This window comes from Mirounga angustirostris, unplaced genomic scaffold (assembly GCF_029215605.1).
Source record: "Mirounga angustirostris isolate CCGP_5_RB_7025 unplaced genomic scaffold, mMirAng1.0.hap1 SCAF_4, whole genome shotgun sequence".
Lineage (NCBI taxonomy): Eukaryota > Metazoa > Chordata > Mammalia > Carnivora > Phocidae > Mirounga > Mirounga angustirostris.
The window spans coordinates 169,526,624-169,544,799 of record NW_026991712.1 but is presented as its reverse complement, the minus strand read 5'-3'; the positions used below and the strand labels follow the sequence as shown (position 1 = coordinate 169,544,799).

The window sequence follows — 18,176 nt, the reverse complement described above, 5'->3', positions numbered from 1 at the left end:
CAGTGCGCACGCAGCCCTAGCCCCTTCCCCAGCCCTTTCTCTTCTCCGTTTCCCCGTCAGGCTGCGGGTGCAGTCTGGCGGCTGTTTCCGGTAGGAGCGCGGTGCAGGGCGAGTTGGTCTCAGTTCCTCGTCATGTCCTACGGTCCCTTAGACATGTATCGGAACCCGGGGTCCTCTGGGCCCCAACTCCGGGACTTCAACAGCATCATACAGACGTGCAGTGGCAACATCCAGCGGATCAGCCAAGCCAGTGAGCTGGGGACAGGGCTGGGGGGCAGGGGCCATCCCGGGGACAGGCCTGGGTGAGGTTGCCGGGATGCGGAGCCCGGCCGAGGCTACGGCCAAAGCCACACCTGAGGCCGTCTCGGGCTCTCCACTGTGGGGGCGGCGGCTGCCATCCTCGAGTCTGTCAGGCCCAGGCTCCTCGAGGGTCCCGAGCCCCAGCTGAAGCTTGAGTTTCTTCTCAGGTGTACTGCCCTCATGCTTTGGGGGCCAAAGCAGCAGTCCTGACAGCCCTAGGGTGGAGGGGTGTGTGTGTCATCTCGGGAGCAGTGACTGAGTTCACTTGGCGCAGTGGTCAGCCGAGTTTTTCCCGTCATCTGCCTTACCCCCACCCACCTCTCTTTCCTCTTTGGCCAATTTGGATCGGGAGTTGTTTACCGATCTAGACTTTAAGTTACATTCTGCTCAGCTTTTTGCTCCTTGGAAATCAGCAGCTTTCAATTAAGGGAAGTGGAGACTGCATGTATTTGGGTGACTTAATACCCAGCTCTTCCTGTAATGAATTTGGAGATCAGATACAATGACATGTATTTGAGGGGTGAGATGACTTCTGTTTTAATAAAGAGAGTTCACCGAAAACATTCCCATTTACATGGTTTTGTCTTTTGTAGCAAAAGATTTGCACATATTTTTGGGTTTCAAGCTGATGAAGCTTCTGCATTCCTTCCCTATTTAGCAGCTTTTTTGAACAAATCTCACACACAGAGAAGCTCAGGGACTTGGCCACAATCACATAGCAAGTAAGATATGGTAGGGTTGGTGGTGGATTTCAGAATGTTGTTGCTTGTCTTAGAACTAGCCCCCCCCCCCCCCCCCCCCCCGCCCATCATTAGGGTCTGAGTAAGACTGACTGAGCTGATTGAGTCAAATACAGGCAGTTTCTTGTGCCTGAAAATCATCACAGAGCCTTATAAACAGGTCAGTGGCACAACTTTACTTGGAAAGAATGATGATCAGCATCCTTGTTTATTGTGTTTTTGTGAGCTTGGCTATACTCTGTTAATAGGTAGAACTCAGTTGGTCTTGAATTATAATTATGTTCTATGTAAAGAGGGGGAAAATTTCTGATGAAGAGTGTGAGACTAGGTGAATTGGAAGTGGAAGGAAGACTATGTGGCCTGTTATGTATAAAAATTTTAAAAAGTTAATGTGACCACTGGTTTGAAAGTATAGTACTTTGTGTTCCAATTTCTCCTTTTGTGAGGGAACTGTAGTACCAGTTAGGTCAGGAGCTTCTGGTTCAAGGCTGAAAGTTTATCATTGAGGCTAAATCTAACCTTAGTGTCTCTTTGTGAAATATTCATTCTACATATATTTGTTTGAGTATTAGGCATACTCATATACTGAGTATAGGAACTGGCATGGCATGGATTCTTTCAACAGGGAGCCCGTGGCGTACATATCAACTGAAATATAAAGTTGAAAGGGTTCAGCACTACAGAAGAGATATAGCAACATCAAGTAGGTATTCAGGGGAGAAAGATACCATTTTCACTTGGGAATGATCTAGGAAGGCATTGTGGCATTTGAGCTAGGTCTGGAAAGTGGTGGAAAGGATTTGAACTTTTACCAGTAAAGAAGGGAAGAGGAGGGAATAAAATGAACAAGGCTTGGTAGTGGGAAAGCATGGAGTATATATAGAAAAGTAGAATGATTTAATTTGGCTAGACGGGTGGACTCTAGAAAGTAGTGGAAAATTGGGTTGGAAAGGTAAGTTGGGGCCCAAACATGAAGGGCTTTAAGTGGTAAACTAAGGGGGCTGGATTTAGTTCTTTTTTTTTTTTTTTAAGATCTTATTTATTTGAGAGAGAGAAAGAATGAGCAGGGGTCGGGGAAGGGGCAAAAGGAGAAGCAGGGTCTCCGCTTAGCAGGGAGCCTGATGTGGTGCTATATCCCAGGACCCTGAGATCATGACCTGAGCTGGAGGCAGCTGCTTAACTGACTGAGCCACCCAGAAAGCCCTTGGATTTAGTTCTTTAGAAATGTATAGATTACATTGGAAGGGAGAGACTGGATTTAGAGACACCAGTTAGGAACTGTGAAAATGAAAAGGAAGGAAAGGATAGGCTTCTTTGGTGACACAATTGAATAGGATTTACCTGTTGGTTGGGTATTGGGCTCAAAGGATCGTTGGAATCAACCATTAATAACACTAATAGCTAACATTTGAGTACATACTGTGTGCCAGGCAATGCAAAAAGTGCTTTATATGCATTATCTTACTTAATTTTTTAACAACTCCGTTAAGTAATTACCAATATTATTTCTTTTTATGGGTTAGGAAACAGACTGAGAAAGTTTACATAATTACTGCACAAACTGGTGCCTGGGTGGCTCAGTCTGTTAAGCGTCTGCCTTCAGCTCAGGTCATGATCCCAGGGTCCTGGGATCGAGCCCAGAGTTGGACTCTGTGCTCAGCTCACAAGTCTGCTTCTCCCTTTCTCTCTCCCTCTGCTGTTCCCCCTGCTTGTGCTCTAGCGCTCTCTCTCTCAAATCAATAAATAAAATCTTTAAAAAAAGTTACCAAGCAAACAAATGGCAATGCCAGAATTTGAAACCAGGTCTGTCTCTTATGACCAGTAATTAGCCTTTTTTATAATTTTTAATTAATATTACAATATTGTAGCAGCTGGCAGTTCAAGTTAGAAGTGACTTGTTCTTTTTTTACTTTCCATAGGAAACTGGGAAATACCTGAAGCTGTAGAACTTTCTCTTGTGGTGTGGCTAACCTCCGCTGCTAGATAGTTCCTTTGAAGAAGCATGGGACATGACTTATTCATCTTTATATTTCTAGTACTTATCTCAGTCCCAAATATATGATAGATTCGTACATTTACTGTTAACAAATATTCTTTGAGCGCCCTCTGTGCACTGGGATTTGAGTGATGAATAAGACAGACAAAATTGCTGCCATGAGAGTGTGTGTATGTATACACATATATACATATCCGGTAGTAACAAGTGCTGTGAAGAAAATGGCAGGGTAAGGGGATGGAGATGAGGAGAGAGAGAGGGTGGGTGTGCTATTATATGTTAGATCAGATGGTTAAGGAAGGGTTCTGTGAGGAGGTGACATTTGAGTAGAGACCTGAGTGAAGTGAGGGAGAGAGCCATGTGAATAGCTGGGGGAAGGCATTGTAGGCAGAGGGAATAGCAAGAGCAAAGACCTTAGTGTGTTCTTTTTTTTTTTTCTTTTTAAGTAGACTCAATGCCCAGTGTGGAGCGCAGTGCAGGGCTTGAACTCACGACCCTGAGATTAAGATCTGAGCAGATCAAGAGTCAGACGCTTAATCAACAACTGAGCCACCCAGGCGCCCCTAAAGATTTTATTTTTAAGTAATCTGTATACCCAGTATGGGGCTCGAACTCACAACCCTGAGATCAAGAGCTGCATGCTCCCCCAAGTGAGCCAGCTAGGTGCCCCCCTAGGGTGTTCAAAGAATAGCAAGAAAGCTAGTGTGGCTAGACTGCAGTTAAAGAAGGGGAGCATAGTAAAAAAAGAAGTCAGGGAGGTAGCCAGGGATCATTATCATTTAGGGTCTTGATGCTTACTAAATAGTATATTTGAATGAGTGAAGTTTTTCTACCGTCTTTGAAGTCTTCCTCCCTCATTCTTCCTGTACTATGTGGTACCTACCACATCTTATGACCCTAGGTAGTATCAGTTGGAATTCTTCCCTTAGGGTTCTTTGGTGAGGAATTGGGAATTTGAAATTGGCAGGGTAACACTGTTTCTACCCTGTTAGTCAGGTTAATGACTTCCCCAAATCTCTCCAAGACATGGTGGTTTTACTAAGTATACACTCTGAATGTGAACTCACAGACATATACCCAAGTCCATATAGACCTGCAGGAACTCTACCCATTGAAAATTTGAGAGAATAGCTGTTCTTTTTTCTCAGCTGTTCAGCCACAGATGTGGGTTTGGAATTGCCGAGCATATCAGCTGAAATATGGCAGGCCACCACGTGGGTTGTTATAGATACAGCTAGGGTTGACTGCCTGGTACAGAAAGGGTTGTTATCAATATGTGTGGGGTACAGAAGAAATGTACTTGGCTCTGCCTATTATGGAGTGGAGGGTCTGGGCAAGTATTGCTGTGTCAGATATAGGAAAAAACCTAATAGCCTCCAAGTTATCTCTGAAGAGATTAAAGAACAGCATTTCTCTTTAATGTTACTTATTTATTGCTATGGGGTTTTTTTTAACTAAAAAAATGAAAGGCAGTTGAATTTTTAAAACCAATTATCATGAAATCCCATAGGTGGTTCTTTCAAAGTTATTTTCACATTTGCCGTTTGCTTTTTATTTCATTGCCATCTCTTAAATCTTCATGATCTCAACATCTGTATTACAGCAGCATACTCTCAGTGTCTCTCTTTCCATTCTTATTCATCCCGATAATGCTATCAGTAGTATGTCTAAAATCCTGTTTGGATTATACCACTCACCTTCTCAAGGGCCTGCAGTGGCTCTCTCATGTCTGCTGCATCAGATTTTAATTTCCCACCTTGTTTTCATTCTCTGTCATCTTTTTTTGTAACATTTTAATTTTAAGCAATCTCTATGACCAGTGTTGGGCCCAGACCTACAACCCTGAGATCAAAAGTCACACACTCTCCCACCTGAGCCAGCCAGGTGCTCACTCTCTGTTATCTTAACCCAGATTAGGCATATTGTCTACTTCTCTTCACCCTTTGCCATAGGCAGGGCTGTTTTTCTTAACATCCTTAAACACTTGTTTTTGCTACAAGTTTTTGCTCATTCTGTTCCTCCTTTCTTTAGTATCTTTCCCTAACTTGTTAGCTATCTAAATTATACAAATCCTCTGAGTTGTGCTTAAATCCTGCCCCTTGTAACTAAGCCTACCTTTGATTTTGAAAGAAAGTGAAGTCAGGAAGAGCATGGGCTTTAGGGTCAGCAGTTCTGTGACTGAGTCCTTGCCCCTCTATGCACGGTTAACTCTACGCACTATTTCCCCTTTTTGTCTGTAACCCTATCTGTAAAAATGAATAGAATTTTTTTTTAGATTTATTTATGTATCTGAGAGAGAGAGAGCGAGCGGGGGAAGGGCAGAGGGAGAGAGAGTCCCAAGTAGACTCACCACTGAGCGTGGAGCCCAAAGCAGGGCTTGATCTCAGGACCCTGAGATCATGACCTGAGCCAAAATCAAGGGTTTGCCACTTAACTGACTGAGCCACCCAGGCACCCCATGAATAGAATTATTAAAATGGGGTGTTTATTTTTTCAAGATTTTATTTATTCATTTGAGACACAGAGATACAGAGAGAGCACGAGCAGGGGAAGAGGCAGAGGGAGAGGGAGAAGCAGACTCCCTGCTGAGCCAGGAGCCCAATATGGGGCTCGATCCCAGGACCCCGGGATCATGACCTGAGCTGAAGGCAGACGCTTAACCATCTGAGCCACCCAGGCGCCCCTAGAATGGGGTGTTTAAAAGTAGAGTGACTGGCACATAGTAGACATTCAGTAAATGGTGATATTATTTGGTTGAGTCTCTTGCCCTACTATGGTTTAGTAATTAGGTGAGCAGGCTCAGGAGTCAGACTACCTGGGTTTGAATCCTAATCTGCTTCTTACTACCTGTGTAAACATACTGCTTTATCTCTCTGTTTCTTAATTTCCTCATCTATAAAGTAGGGTTAAAAATAATATCTACTTCATAGGGTTGTGAGAATTAAATGATGTAATTATGTAAAGTGCTTAAAACAGTGCCTGCAACATAGTAATTGTTTAAGAAATGTTGGTTATCCTTTTGTCATTGTTGTTTCTTTGAATTTGCAAGCACTTTTCATTCACAGTTTAACACTTCTATTCGGTATTCTTTAATTAATTATTTTTGACCTTGTCATTTTAACTAGAGAGATTACTTTTAGTTTTCTGGGGATAGAAACAGCATGCATTGTACAGTTCTCTTTAGCTCCAGTGCCTGGCACAGCAATGGATATGTAGTTGGCATTCAGTATGTACTTAATTGATGTTATCATTGCTAAGTATATTGTTCTTTGTCTTGAGTTTGATAATTATAGCTATCCTTAATTGAGTTCTTTTATGTGCCAGACACTGTTCTAAATTTAGCTCCATATTATCTCATCTTATCTGCTCAAAAACAGTATGAGAGTTCTCTTGTTATTCCCATTTTTTAGGTGAGGAAACTGAGGCACAGAGGAGTGAAGCCTTTTGCTCAAGATCATAAAGCTAAGCTGGATGCCTGGCTGGCTCAGTCAGTGGAGCATGCAACTCTTGATCTTGACATTGTGAGTTCAAGTCCCATGCTGGGTATAGAGCTTACTAAAAAAAAAAAGATCATAAAGCTCAGAAGTGGTAGAATCAGGAATAACACATAGGCAGTCTTAATTCAGAGTATGCTCTTAACCATTACATATTCTGTCACTGGCACAGTAAATGGAAGATTATGTCTGATATTTAGCGCTCAGGTTTAGTTTAGCTTAGAGCCTTAATATTGTAATATAGTGGCTACATATTTCAAGTCAGGTCATTTTCATTGTAGCTATATGAAAACAATATAAACCTGATTTTTAGAGTAAGACACTGATAGGACTTCATTGTCATAATTACCACATAGGCTATCATTTTCGGTGTAAATGTTGTTTTTTTTCTTTGAAAAAGAAATACTATGATGGTAGTTACTTTGATATGACTAGACTTTGATTTGGATTAAGGTTCATTTGGAGATTCAGGGGTGCCTGGGTTGCTCAGTTGGTTAAGCATCCAACTCTTGATTTCAGCTCAGGTCATGGTCTCAGGGTCATGATCTTAGGGTTGTGAGATTGAGCCCTGCGTCAGGCTCCATGTTCAGTGCAGAGTCTGCTTGAGATTCTCTCCCTCTGCACCCCCCAAATAAATAAATAAATAAAATCTTTAAAAAAAGGTTGATTTGGAGATTCAGATTCTATTTAAAGCTGATACCAGCTAAAAGCACATAAAGAGTGTTCAATTTAGAGTAATTCATAGTGTGGATATCAGCTGTAATGTACAATAAATTGACTTGTTTTGTAGTCTTCATAAAAGTTTTAGCCAGGACATGCTTTTAAAAATAAGAGGTCAATGATAGAAATTGAGGTCTAGTTTTAAAAATAACAAAATTGCTTACACAGAACTTAAGGACTTGTCTTTATATTTGGCTTAGTCATCTGGTTTCTAGGATTATGTAGCATTTCATAGACTATTATTTTCACCCAAAGTGTTGTAACAAGTCAACCTAAGGTAAAACTTTTATTTACTAGAATGCTTAGAAAAGGAGTTTTCTTATTAACTAAGTTGACCAGAAAACCCTTTTAGATTCAACCTATGTTATAAAATCTTTCCAGAAAGTATCACTTTACTTCATTGTTAAGTACACTCCAGTGAAAATAACTGTGTATGGGAACATTCTATTCCTTTCTGGGCTTTAGATTTATTAAGGGATAAAATTCTTGGATATAAAATAGATGGGTCATTGAGTCACTATTTTTAAATAAATCCCTGATGCTGGTGGTTATGGAGGGCAGTATACAAAAAATTCTGCTTCTTTGGATCCCGTAAAGTAAGACACTTCTGTCCTTATGATTTGAGTTTTGGTGTATCTGATACCTGAGTCTTGCTGGAAACTTTTAGGAAAATATCTTAATATTCAGAAGTTTAGAAAGAGTTGACAGAGGCTTGGATTAATTCTGGTGCTTAGCTAGGAAATGACCCTTAGATCCCCCTTCCCCGAACTTCTGTAACTCCCCCTAACAAATTCAGGTAACCTCAACAAACAAAAGAAATCAGAAAAGTCTAGATGAAAAAAGTTCTCAGCTGAGAATACACAGAGAATAGCTGATTTTTTTTTTTAAAGATTTTATTTATTTATTTGAGAGAGAGACACAGCGAGAGAGGGAACACAAGCAGGGGGAGTGGGAGAGAGAGAAGCAGGCTTCCCGCTGAGCAGGGAGCCTGATGTGGGGCTCGATCCCAGGACCCTGAGATCACGACCCTGAGCTGAAGGCAGATGCTTAACGACTGAGCCACCCAGGCGCCCCGAGAATAGCTGATTTTTAATAGATTTTTTTCCATGTCCTATAAAATCCCCATTGCTCTCTAGGGTATTTAATAAAAAATTTTTTTAAGTTTATTTTTTAGTAATATCTACACCCAACGTGGGGCCCAAACTCACAACCCTGAGATCAAGAGTCACATGCTCCGGGGGTGCCTGGGTGGCTCATTGGTTCAGCGGCTGCCTTTGCCTCAGGTCATGATCCCAGAGTCCTGGGATCGAGCCCCGCATCCAGCTCCCTGCTCAGCAGGAAGCCTGCTTCTCCCTCTCTCACTTCCCCTGCTTGTGTTCTCTCTCTCGCTGTTTCTCTCTGTCATATAAATAAATAAAATCTTAAAAAAAAAAAAAAAGAGTCCCTATGCTCCGGGTGCCTGGCTGGCTCAGTTGGTTAAGGGTCTGTCTTCGGCTCAGGTCATGATCCCAGAGTCCTGGGATAGAGTCCAGCATCGGGCTCCCTGCTCAGCAGGGGAGTCAGCTTCTCCCTCTCCCTCTGCCGCTCCCCCAGCTTGTGCTCTCTCTTGCTCACTCTGTCTCTCAAATAAATAAAATCTTGAAAAAGAAAAAAGAAAAGAGTCGCATGCTCTTCCAGCTGAGCCAGCCAGGTGCCCTGAGTATTTAATAAGTTTTGATTAGATGATTAATACCTTGATACTTTGACATATCTCTGGAGTTTCTAAGGAGGGTACTCTATAAAGACAGTCAATAAGATGAGATCTGTTTCCTTAAACTTTTTATAAGATCTATCTTAATGTGTCTTCATATATTCAACCAACTATTTCTGGAGGGAGGGTGTACGTGTGTGTGCTGTTATGCAAATTCAAAAATGAGTAGAATGTGGTGCCTGCCCTCCTGAGGCACATACTCTGTCCAGTCCCATTTGTACACAGGTGGAACCTCTGTATGCCAAACTCTGGCTTGCAGAAAACACTCCTTGGTTGCATAGCATCATTCTGGGACTAGATCTTATTTATTATTGTTGAATTTCAGCACTGAGCAGTGATAGGAGGACTCAGAGAACATTTATTCCTCACATACTTGTAAAGATTTAATGAGGAAAAAATAGTACAAATGTAAGTATTATAATAATAGTAAGTACTCAGTATATGTTAGTTAAACCTGAATATCACATACAATTGGTGAAGAGAGACTCGGCAACATGAAATGACTTGCTTGGTGCCATGTTATCTAATTAATGGTCAAGTGTGGCTTAGAGGTCAGGTCTTATTATTCCCAGCTCATGTTCATTCATATATTCTGCCTTAAAGAAAGTGTCATGATATAAAAAGAGGTAAACTCAACCAACAATGATTTATGTACCCACTGGGTGCCTGGCGCTCTGCTGGACTCCGGAGAGTACACAGGAATGTTCCCCAAAGTGGGAGGGAGTTGGGGAAGAGAGCAGGTTAGAGCAAGGACATCAGCCTACCTGGGGCAGAGAGCTATTAAGTTAGGGAGGTATCAGATAAGTAGGGTGGGGCTAAGTAGAACACTGGAATTGAGGCCTGCCCTGTGTCACTCCATTCTATTTCCTTTAAGCCTCAGCCTTTTGAAAAAACATAAGGTGGCACAAAGAATATAGCCATTGGAATTTGCCCTGGGTTTGAGTTCCAGTTATTATGATATTCTGTGTCTTCCCATTTCATTCCAATTTGAAGTCCTTGTTCTAGTTTAGAAGGCCCTATACGATCTGGCCTCTACATCTTTGGTCACTTTTCTTACCCCTCTCCTGCTTGCTCTACTGTAGCCGCAGTGGCCTCCTCACTGTTCCTCATTTACGAGAAGCACTCTTGCCTTGGGACTTTGACTTCATACTCTTTTAGAAAGCTTCTTCCCCGTATATTTGTATGGCTTGATCTTTCACTTCCTTTAGATCTCTTCTCTGTGTCACCTTCTCAGAGAGGTTATCTCTAGCCACACTGTGTAAGCTAGTACCCTCTCCCTGCCCTGTCTTTCCAGCCCGTACTTGAATTTTTCTTCCTTTTTTTTTTTTTTGTAAGATTTTATTTATTTGTTTGACAGAGAGAGAGCACAAGCAGGGAGAACAGAAGGCAGAGGGAAAAGGAGAAGCAGGCTCCCCACTGAGCAGGGAGCCCGATGGGGGCTCAATTCCAGGACATTGGGATCATGTCCTGAGCCGAAGGCAGATGCTTAACCAACTAAGCCACCCAGGCACCGCTATTTTTCTTTATAGTACTTAATCACCGCCAGAGATATATGTTTATTGTCTATCTCTTTTCTTTAAAATGTTAGCATCTTAAGAGCAGTCCGCAAGCTGCCTGGGTGGCTCAGTCGTTGAGTGTCTGCCTTCAGCTCAGGTCATGATCCCAGAGTCCTGGGATCGAGCCCCGCATCGGGCTCCCTGCTCAATGGGAAGCCTGCTTCTCCCTCTCCCACTCCCCCTGCTTGTGTTCCCTCTCTCGCTGTGTCAAAAAAAAAAAAAAAGAGTAGTTGTCTTCTAGAGCATAGGACAGTATAGAGTAGGTACTCTGAATGAATGAATGAACAAATGAGTTCTGTCACATTCATGAGCCTCAGTGTGCCCATCTATAATACTGAGATAATAATGCTTATTTAAAGGGTTGTTGGGATTAAATAAAATAATGCATATCAAGTGTAAAGGAAAAATACTCCTGTTTTTCTCTACTTTCAATACTTCTGACATCAGATGTGTGGGTTTTCCACACACCAAACAGTTCTGAGATTCTCCAAACACCAGTTGGATTTCCTACAATTTAACCCAATTCTGATACGTCTGCCTAGAGTTAATAGCAGATGCCACATGTTAAGGGCTGAGTCCCATATGACTATTCCCCTTCAGACACCAATTGCAGGTTTTGGTTATCATGTGTGCTTCTGACCAGTGGGCTGTAAATCCGAGGTTCCCAGGAACCCCTCCTTGGATTCGATTAATTTGCTAGAGCAGCTCGCATAATTCAGGAAAACATTTTACATATTACATACATAATTCAGGAACAGCCAGATGGAGGAGATGCCCAGGGCAAGGTATGTAGGAAGGAGCTCGGACACCCTCCAACACCCGCCCTGTATCTTCACCTGTTGACCAACCCAGAAGCTCATCAAATGGAGTTCAAGAGTTTTTATAACGCTTAATCTTAATGGGCAGTGCCTATCATCCCTGCCCCCCACCGCCATTTCCCTAAAGTCAGTGGGTGGGACTGAAAGTTCCAACATAATCACTTGGTAGTTCTGGTGACTAGCCCCACCCAACCTAAGGCTATCTAGCTCTAACTCACCCTAATAGCATAAACTCAGTGTATTCAGAGGGGCTCTTTATGGGGCACCTGGGTGGCTCAGTCCGTTAAGCAGCTGACTCTTGATGTTGATCTCAGGGTCCTGGGATCAAGCCCTCCATAGGGCTCTGCACTAGGCCGGGAGTCTACTAAAGGATTCTCCTCTCTCTCCCTCTGCCCCTCTCCCTGTGTATGCGCGAGTACGCATGCTCTCTCTCTCTCTCTCTCAGATAAATCTTTTTTTAAAAAAAGGGGATCTTTATGAATAACAAACGACACTCCTGTTGTGCACAATATTCCAAGGGTTTTAGGTGCTTTGTGTCAGGAACTGGGGACAATGACCAAATGTATTATTTATTATATCACGTCAAGTACCTAGCCCAGTGTCTGGCACATAATAAATGCTCAATTAATGCTAATGTCTGCCCTCTTATAAATTATTTGTATGGCTAGCCAGTTGATAGCTCTAGGATTCTGATTCCAATTTGACTGAGATAAGAGGGGAAATTCCACATGTTAGTGATGAAAAACTGTTACCTATCTTATAGAATGCTGTCTTAGCAAAATGCACTCATTATGGTGCTTACATTTTCCTGTGGAACCATTAAGCTAAAAGTAACCTCACTTAATAGAATAACTGATGTATTTTAGGAATGGTCAAAAGGCAAAATTTTAATCACTTGAACACTATATTTCCATTATAAAATTAGAGTTACATTTTTGCTAAACAAAACAAAAACATGGTCTCAAAATAAGATAAAATCATAATTTGAAGTGCTACAAGTTTATATATTCTTTTTTTTTTTTTTTAAGATTTTATTTATCTATTTGACAGAGAGAAACACAGCGAGAAAGGGAACACAAGCAGGGGGAGTGGGAGAGGGAGAAGCAGGCTTCCCGCAGAGCAGGGAGCCCGATGTGGGGCTCGATCCCAAGACCCTGGGATTATGACCTGAGCCGAAGGCAGACGCTTAACAACTGAGCCACCCAGGCGCCCCAAGTTTATATAGTCTTGACTTTGGGATTTTTTTGCTTTGTAACACCCATGAAGTAGTGATTTTGGCTAGACAGAAATAACTTGTACATATTTCTAAGGACTAGGTTGTTCAATTGCTACTTAGGAGTAGAGTCACCAGCAATCAATTAGATTTTGCTTAATCATTGTTTCTTATCAGACTTAGAGGCTATTAGCTCATCAGTGTTTGTGTAAGATAACTTGGTATTTCATAAACTTCAGTTTGCTTTTTAACTACTCTCTCTCTCCCTTTTTTTAAGATTTGTGTGTTTGTTTTAGAGAAAGAGCATGGAGGGGCGGGGCAGAGGGAGAGGGAGATAAAAGCAGACTCCCCTCTGAGCTCAGAGCCAGTCTGCGATCCCGAGACCCTAAGATCATGACCTGAGCCAAAATCAAGAGTTGGACTCTTAACTGACTGAGCCACACAGGCACCCACCTTTTTATTACTCTTGGTGACCAGATTAAGAGCAAGATTATGATTGAACCTTAAATTTTGTTATTTTAAGGAACACCCTATCCTAAGTTCTAATAGGTGAAGGTTTTTTCTTACTGGATATGGAAGCATTGTATGTACATTTTCCCTATAATATATACAAATGATGTAATATACATTGGTTTCCTCCTCATCTTCCACTAAGCCAGTCATCTAGCAGTCTGGTATCTCACAAGTGAAACTTTGGCATTAATGCTGAGAGAATAGGAAAGGCCCTCACAAAGGAGACTGTTTTGGCTGGAAGAGTCATATACCTATTGTGTTATGTTATCTCTTGAAGTTCTGGTGAAATTTGAAGATAATCGTGTTTCCTCTAGGCAAGGAGTACTCTATTGTTATGTCTGTACTCCAGCAACTTGGAATAGAAGTTAGTGAATGCTCTTCAGAAGCAAGCAAGCAGGGGTGCCTGGGTAGTGCAGTCAGTTGAGCACCTCTGATTTGGTTTTGGCTCAGGTCGTGATCTCGGTCATGAGATCAAGCTCAGCATCAAGCCCCATGTCAGGCTCTGGGCTCTGCATTCCTCAGAGTCTGCTTGGAGTTCTCTGATCCTCTCCCTCTGCTCCCCTCTGCCCCCCACACGCACACGTGCTCTCTCTCTCTTTCAAATAAATAAATCAAGCAAGCAAGCAAGCAGACAACAACAAAGAAATACAAGAAAATTCCAACCTCTACAAATGAATGAATGAATGAATGAATCTAACTCCTTCATCCTCCCACCCAACCAGAAAAAGAACAGAACGCAGGACACAAAAGAAATCAAAAGGTCAACTACACTTCAAAAAAGCCCACAAAAAACCCAAAAATATTTAGAATAAGAAAAAAAAAGATAGCAACGCTCTATTTCTGATGCACAAATCAGTGAGGTACAGGGCTATTCACATTCCCAGGCAAGCTGGTGTTAGAGTGTTTCTCCTTATTGGTAGATGATCAATCAGTTCCTCTGGACCTCTGCTTTCCTAGTCCAGGGCTAGAGGCCTAAACATCTAGAATTCAAACATGAACTTTTCTAGTCTTAGCAAAACATCTAGGAAAAGATAGAGAACGTTATCTGAACAAAACCATATATTTGACTGTAAACAACATAGTTAAAAGAACATAGGCCTTGGAGTTCAATGTATTTGGGATTGAATTTTTTGCTCTGTTACTTAATAATTGTGTACTCTTATATAATTAACTTATGTAAATGTAACTTATATAGCTTATCTAAATATATTTCCTCATCGGCAAAATGAAGATATACCTACTTCAGACTGTTGCTGTGAAAATTAATAAAATAATGTATACAGAGCTCCTAATATAAAAGCTCCTGGCACATAGAGGTGTTCAGTCAATGGTAATTTATTATTATTATTTTTTAATGGTAATTTGTTATTAATAACAAATGTACATTGTCTTTCCAAAAATGTTTGCTATAGAAAAATTATTGTGTTATGAATTTAAATTTTAATTGTTGCGAGTTGATATTTGGTAGTAAGGCCCTTTCAAAGGTGTTGAAATTTTTTTTTTTTTAAAGATTTTATTTATTTATTTGACAGAGAGAGACACAGTGAGAGCAGGAACACAAGCAGGGGGAGTGGGAGAGGGAGAAGCAGGCTTCCCGCGGAGCAGGGAGCCCGATGTGGGACTCGATCCCAGGACCCTGGGATCATGACCTGAGCCGAAGGCAGACGCCCAACAACTGAGCCACCCAGGCGCCCCAAAGGTGTTGAAATTCTAAACTAGTTGAAATTTTAAACTAGATTTCCATGGGAAATCTGGAAAATTTTGAAAGTTCTTTGGGAATGATGAACAAAACTGCTACCCTTTACTTGGTGACACAGTTATCTATACGAGAAAGGTGAACCTCGTAATTAGTTTTAGAAGGGAATGTATATGCCAAATTTTTTATCATAACATGCTTTCTGTTAGTTGCATGTACTTATTCAGGATGTGGAGAGAGACTAGTGATTTGAGAAGTAGGTTGCTCATGATGAATGTATTTTTCTTTTAAATAAATCTTTTCCCCCCCTCTCCCCAGCTGCTCAGATAAAGAATTTGATGAGCCAACTCGGAACTAAGCAGGACTCAAGCAAGCTACAGGAAAATCTGTGAGTAGCTTCCTAATGTGTTGGGTTCTGTGAGGGCCCTTTGAGGACACATCCACTGTCCTTGCTGCGTGGCAGCTTAGGTTTCCGGCCTATGGACTCAGAATGACAGGCAGTGGACATGAAGTAATAGCTGGATTTGGAAGAGGGGCAACAAAATATATTCATGGGTTGTGATCTCTGCTCCTTTCAAAATCCTCAAACTCGGATTCTTTCTTCCCCTTGGGCTGTTTAGCAGAATACTTTGAGGAAGTAGGGAAGGGAACTTTACCACTGTTAAACTGTATTCTGCCTAAATGAGCCTCCTGTTGGCACAGGACTCCTGATGATCTGCAGAGCTCCTCTAGTCTGGTGGGATTTACAACTGTAAATATTAGAAAAATGTATTCACAATGATCTGAGGGGCATCTGAGGGAGAGGAGAATGGACTGGTAGTAGGAACTCGTGATTCTTTTTATTACATCCTTTTTGACCCCATTTCTGCTTTTATTTTTTTAATTTTTATTTTTTTAAAGCTTTTATTTATTTATTTGACAGAGAGAGACAGCGAGAGCAGGAATACAAGCAGGGGGAGTGGGAGAGGGAGAAGCAGGCTTCCCGCTGAGCAGGGAGCCTGATGTGGGACTCGATCCCAGGACCCTGGGATCATGACCTGAGCTGAAGGCAGATGCTTAACGACTGAGCCACCCAGGCGCCCCCATTTCTGCTTTTTGAAGTTCTATTCTTCATCTTTAAAATATACTGAATGATATTCTTTGTTTCCTGTCCTAGCCAGTGTGAAGTGAGAGAATGACTTACTACTTTGAACTTTTTCCAGGGAGATGTGAAAAATCTTTGGATGTGTTAGTAACGTCTGGGAGGTACAGTCTCCTGTTTGACTGCCTCTTGTTTTTGACTCCCTCGTTTTTTCTCTGGGAGGCCCCTGTGCAGTGAAAAAATGGTAACGATTAAGTAGTATGGTTTCTCTGTCCTCCCTCAAAACCTTTGTAGAAATAGCCGCGGAGTAGAGGAAACCATGACTAAAAGGGGCTCTTTTTATGTTTCCACTACTTTCCAATCCCACTTAATAGAATGCATATTCTTCCCTCTTTAATATTCTTCCCCTTATACTCCTTATATGTTTTTATGCAGTACAGGGCTTCTTTGTTTTGGAAGGAAGAGCCAGAAAGTTGAGCATGAAGGACGATAGGGAGCCAAGAATAAAGCTGAAAAAGTGCCAGCTTTAAGCAAGAACGTGGGAGTAGATCTTTGGAAGTTGTTCCCTAGGGTAGAAGCTGTGCTTTTAATGCACATTTCATCCAACCCCCAGTGTCTGAATTCCGTCTCTAGTCAGTGGCCTGTGACAGACAGCAGCTAGGCAGAACTGCTGGGCAGTGGATGGGAGAGTTTTGTGAGACCTTGGTGTGTTCAAACTATTAGGTTTAGATGTGGGGGGCAGTTGCTCTTATATTTCTATCAGAACTGCTGATAGGCATTTCTTTTCTCCCCAAAGAGTTAAAATACCTGATCAGCAGGTTTCACTGAGGTAGGTTCTTTCTACTGAGTAACATGAAGATGCCTTGCGGTGGGTTTGACTGAGTCGTATTTCTGGATTTTTTTTTGTGTGTGAACCTGGGCCTCTGGGAACCCATTCCTTCAAGTACCCCTTTCATTCCCTGCACTGGGGCACTCTGAGAACTAACTGTACTAACTGTAACAGCTCTCGAGGAGTGGGAATATCCTGAAACGTGTCTTTTCTCTCTTAGGCAACAGTTACAGCACTCTACAAATCAGCTCGCCAAGGAAACAAATGAATTACTGAAGGAATTAGGGTCCTTGCCTCTTCCCTTATCTGCTTCAGAACAGGTTGGTATTTTCTGGTGTGTGTGTTTGTTTAATAGGAAAGGACTTTGTTTTAATGGGAAGGCAGTGTGTGAAACAAAAATAACTTGGTCTTTGGTGCTAGGTAGGCCTTCTCTGACCCTCACTTTCCTTATCTGTAAAATGGGGTTATGTGACTGTTGTGACAGTAGAAAGAATGTATGCACCGGGTCTTGCAAAGTGCTTGGCATTTAGTAGTAATCAGTATCTGCTGCTATTATTAATAATAACATACTAACATATTGATAAAATGAACTTAACTGGTAAACGTTCTCAATGTTTGCATCTCTGGGTTTTGGCCAGCAGCTTTATGTTTGCAGGCTTGGTCCTAGTTTGTTTTGTAGTCAGTTTCTATAAATTTTAATCAAATGTTTTTGCTTTCTATTTTGCAGTCACTTTCATGTCCCATCATGAGTTATTCATAGGTTTCAGGTTGAAGAAATGCCCAGGGGAAAGGATTTCTCTTTTCAAGTTATTTTATTCAGTGGTCATTGAGATCCTTTAAAAACACACAATTTTTAACTGGAGTTCATTGTTCCCTTGATGTGCTGGGCCTTTTCTTCACACATTCCTGAAGTCAGTGTGCCTCCTCCTTTATTGTGGCTTGACCTGTTTTACTTGTCATTCATGGTCTACCTCAAATCCTCTCTCTTCCAGGAAAAAAAAAAAACCTCCTCCATCTACCTTAGCCTACTGTGATTCCATTTTTCTTTTAGCTTCTCTACCATTTCTGGGAGCACTTGACTTATTTTGGTTTTTATTATTGATTTTTTTCTGATGATGTCCTATTCTCTGATGGCTATAAAGACAAAGCCTACAACTTCCCTGTTCTGGGTTGTTTTTCATTCTGTGAGTTGTGCCTAGTTGTAACATGAAATAATTTTAGTGTGCTGTAATCATCATTTAAAAAATAGAGTAGGAATATCAGAATGTATACCATGTAATAAAGGGAACTATTATTACAGGAAGCTTTCATTTCATACATATGTGTATATATGGAACTAGGTCAAGATGTCACATTATTTCTGCATGTCTCCATCAAAAAAAGTTTGAAAATGTTAGTTTAACCCATACCTGGCAAAACTGTTTATTGAAGCAGATGTTTAGTCTTTGGAGTTCTGGTGCCCCCTTGCAC

At 41.5% G+C, this 18,176-nt stretch overlaps 1 protein-coding gene and 1 long non-coding RNA gene across 3 annotated transcripts in view; both read left to right on the top strand.

Moving 5' to 3' along the window:
- STX12 (syntaxin 12) overlaps positions 1-18,176 on the top strand; it is a 36,117-nt gene continuing 17,941 nt past the window's right edge. Inside the window, exons 1-3 of one of the 2 annotated variants that reach the window (XM_045898326.3) lie at positions 1-250; positions 15,115-15,184; positions 16,927-17,026. In XM_045898326.3, coding sequence (XP_045754282.1) covers positions 133-250; positions 15,115-15,184; positions 16,927-17,026 — 288 coding nt within the window. In that variant the 5' untranslated portion in view covers positions 1-132. Of the gene's footprint in view, positions 251-6,474; positions 6,558-15,114; positions 15,185-16,926; positions 17,027-18,176 lie in introns of those variants that run through there. The other variant, XM_054513040.2, reaches the window with a different exon arrangement.
- LOC135364208 (uncharacterized) lies at positions 267-6,195 on the top strand. Its single transcript, XR_010411039.1, has 2 exons — positions 267-1,743; positions 2,960-6,195. It is a non-coding gene; the product is annotated as an uncharacterized LOC135364208 (long non-coding RNA).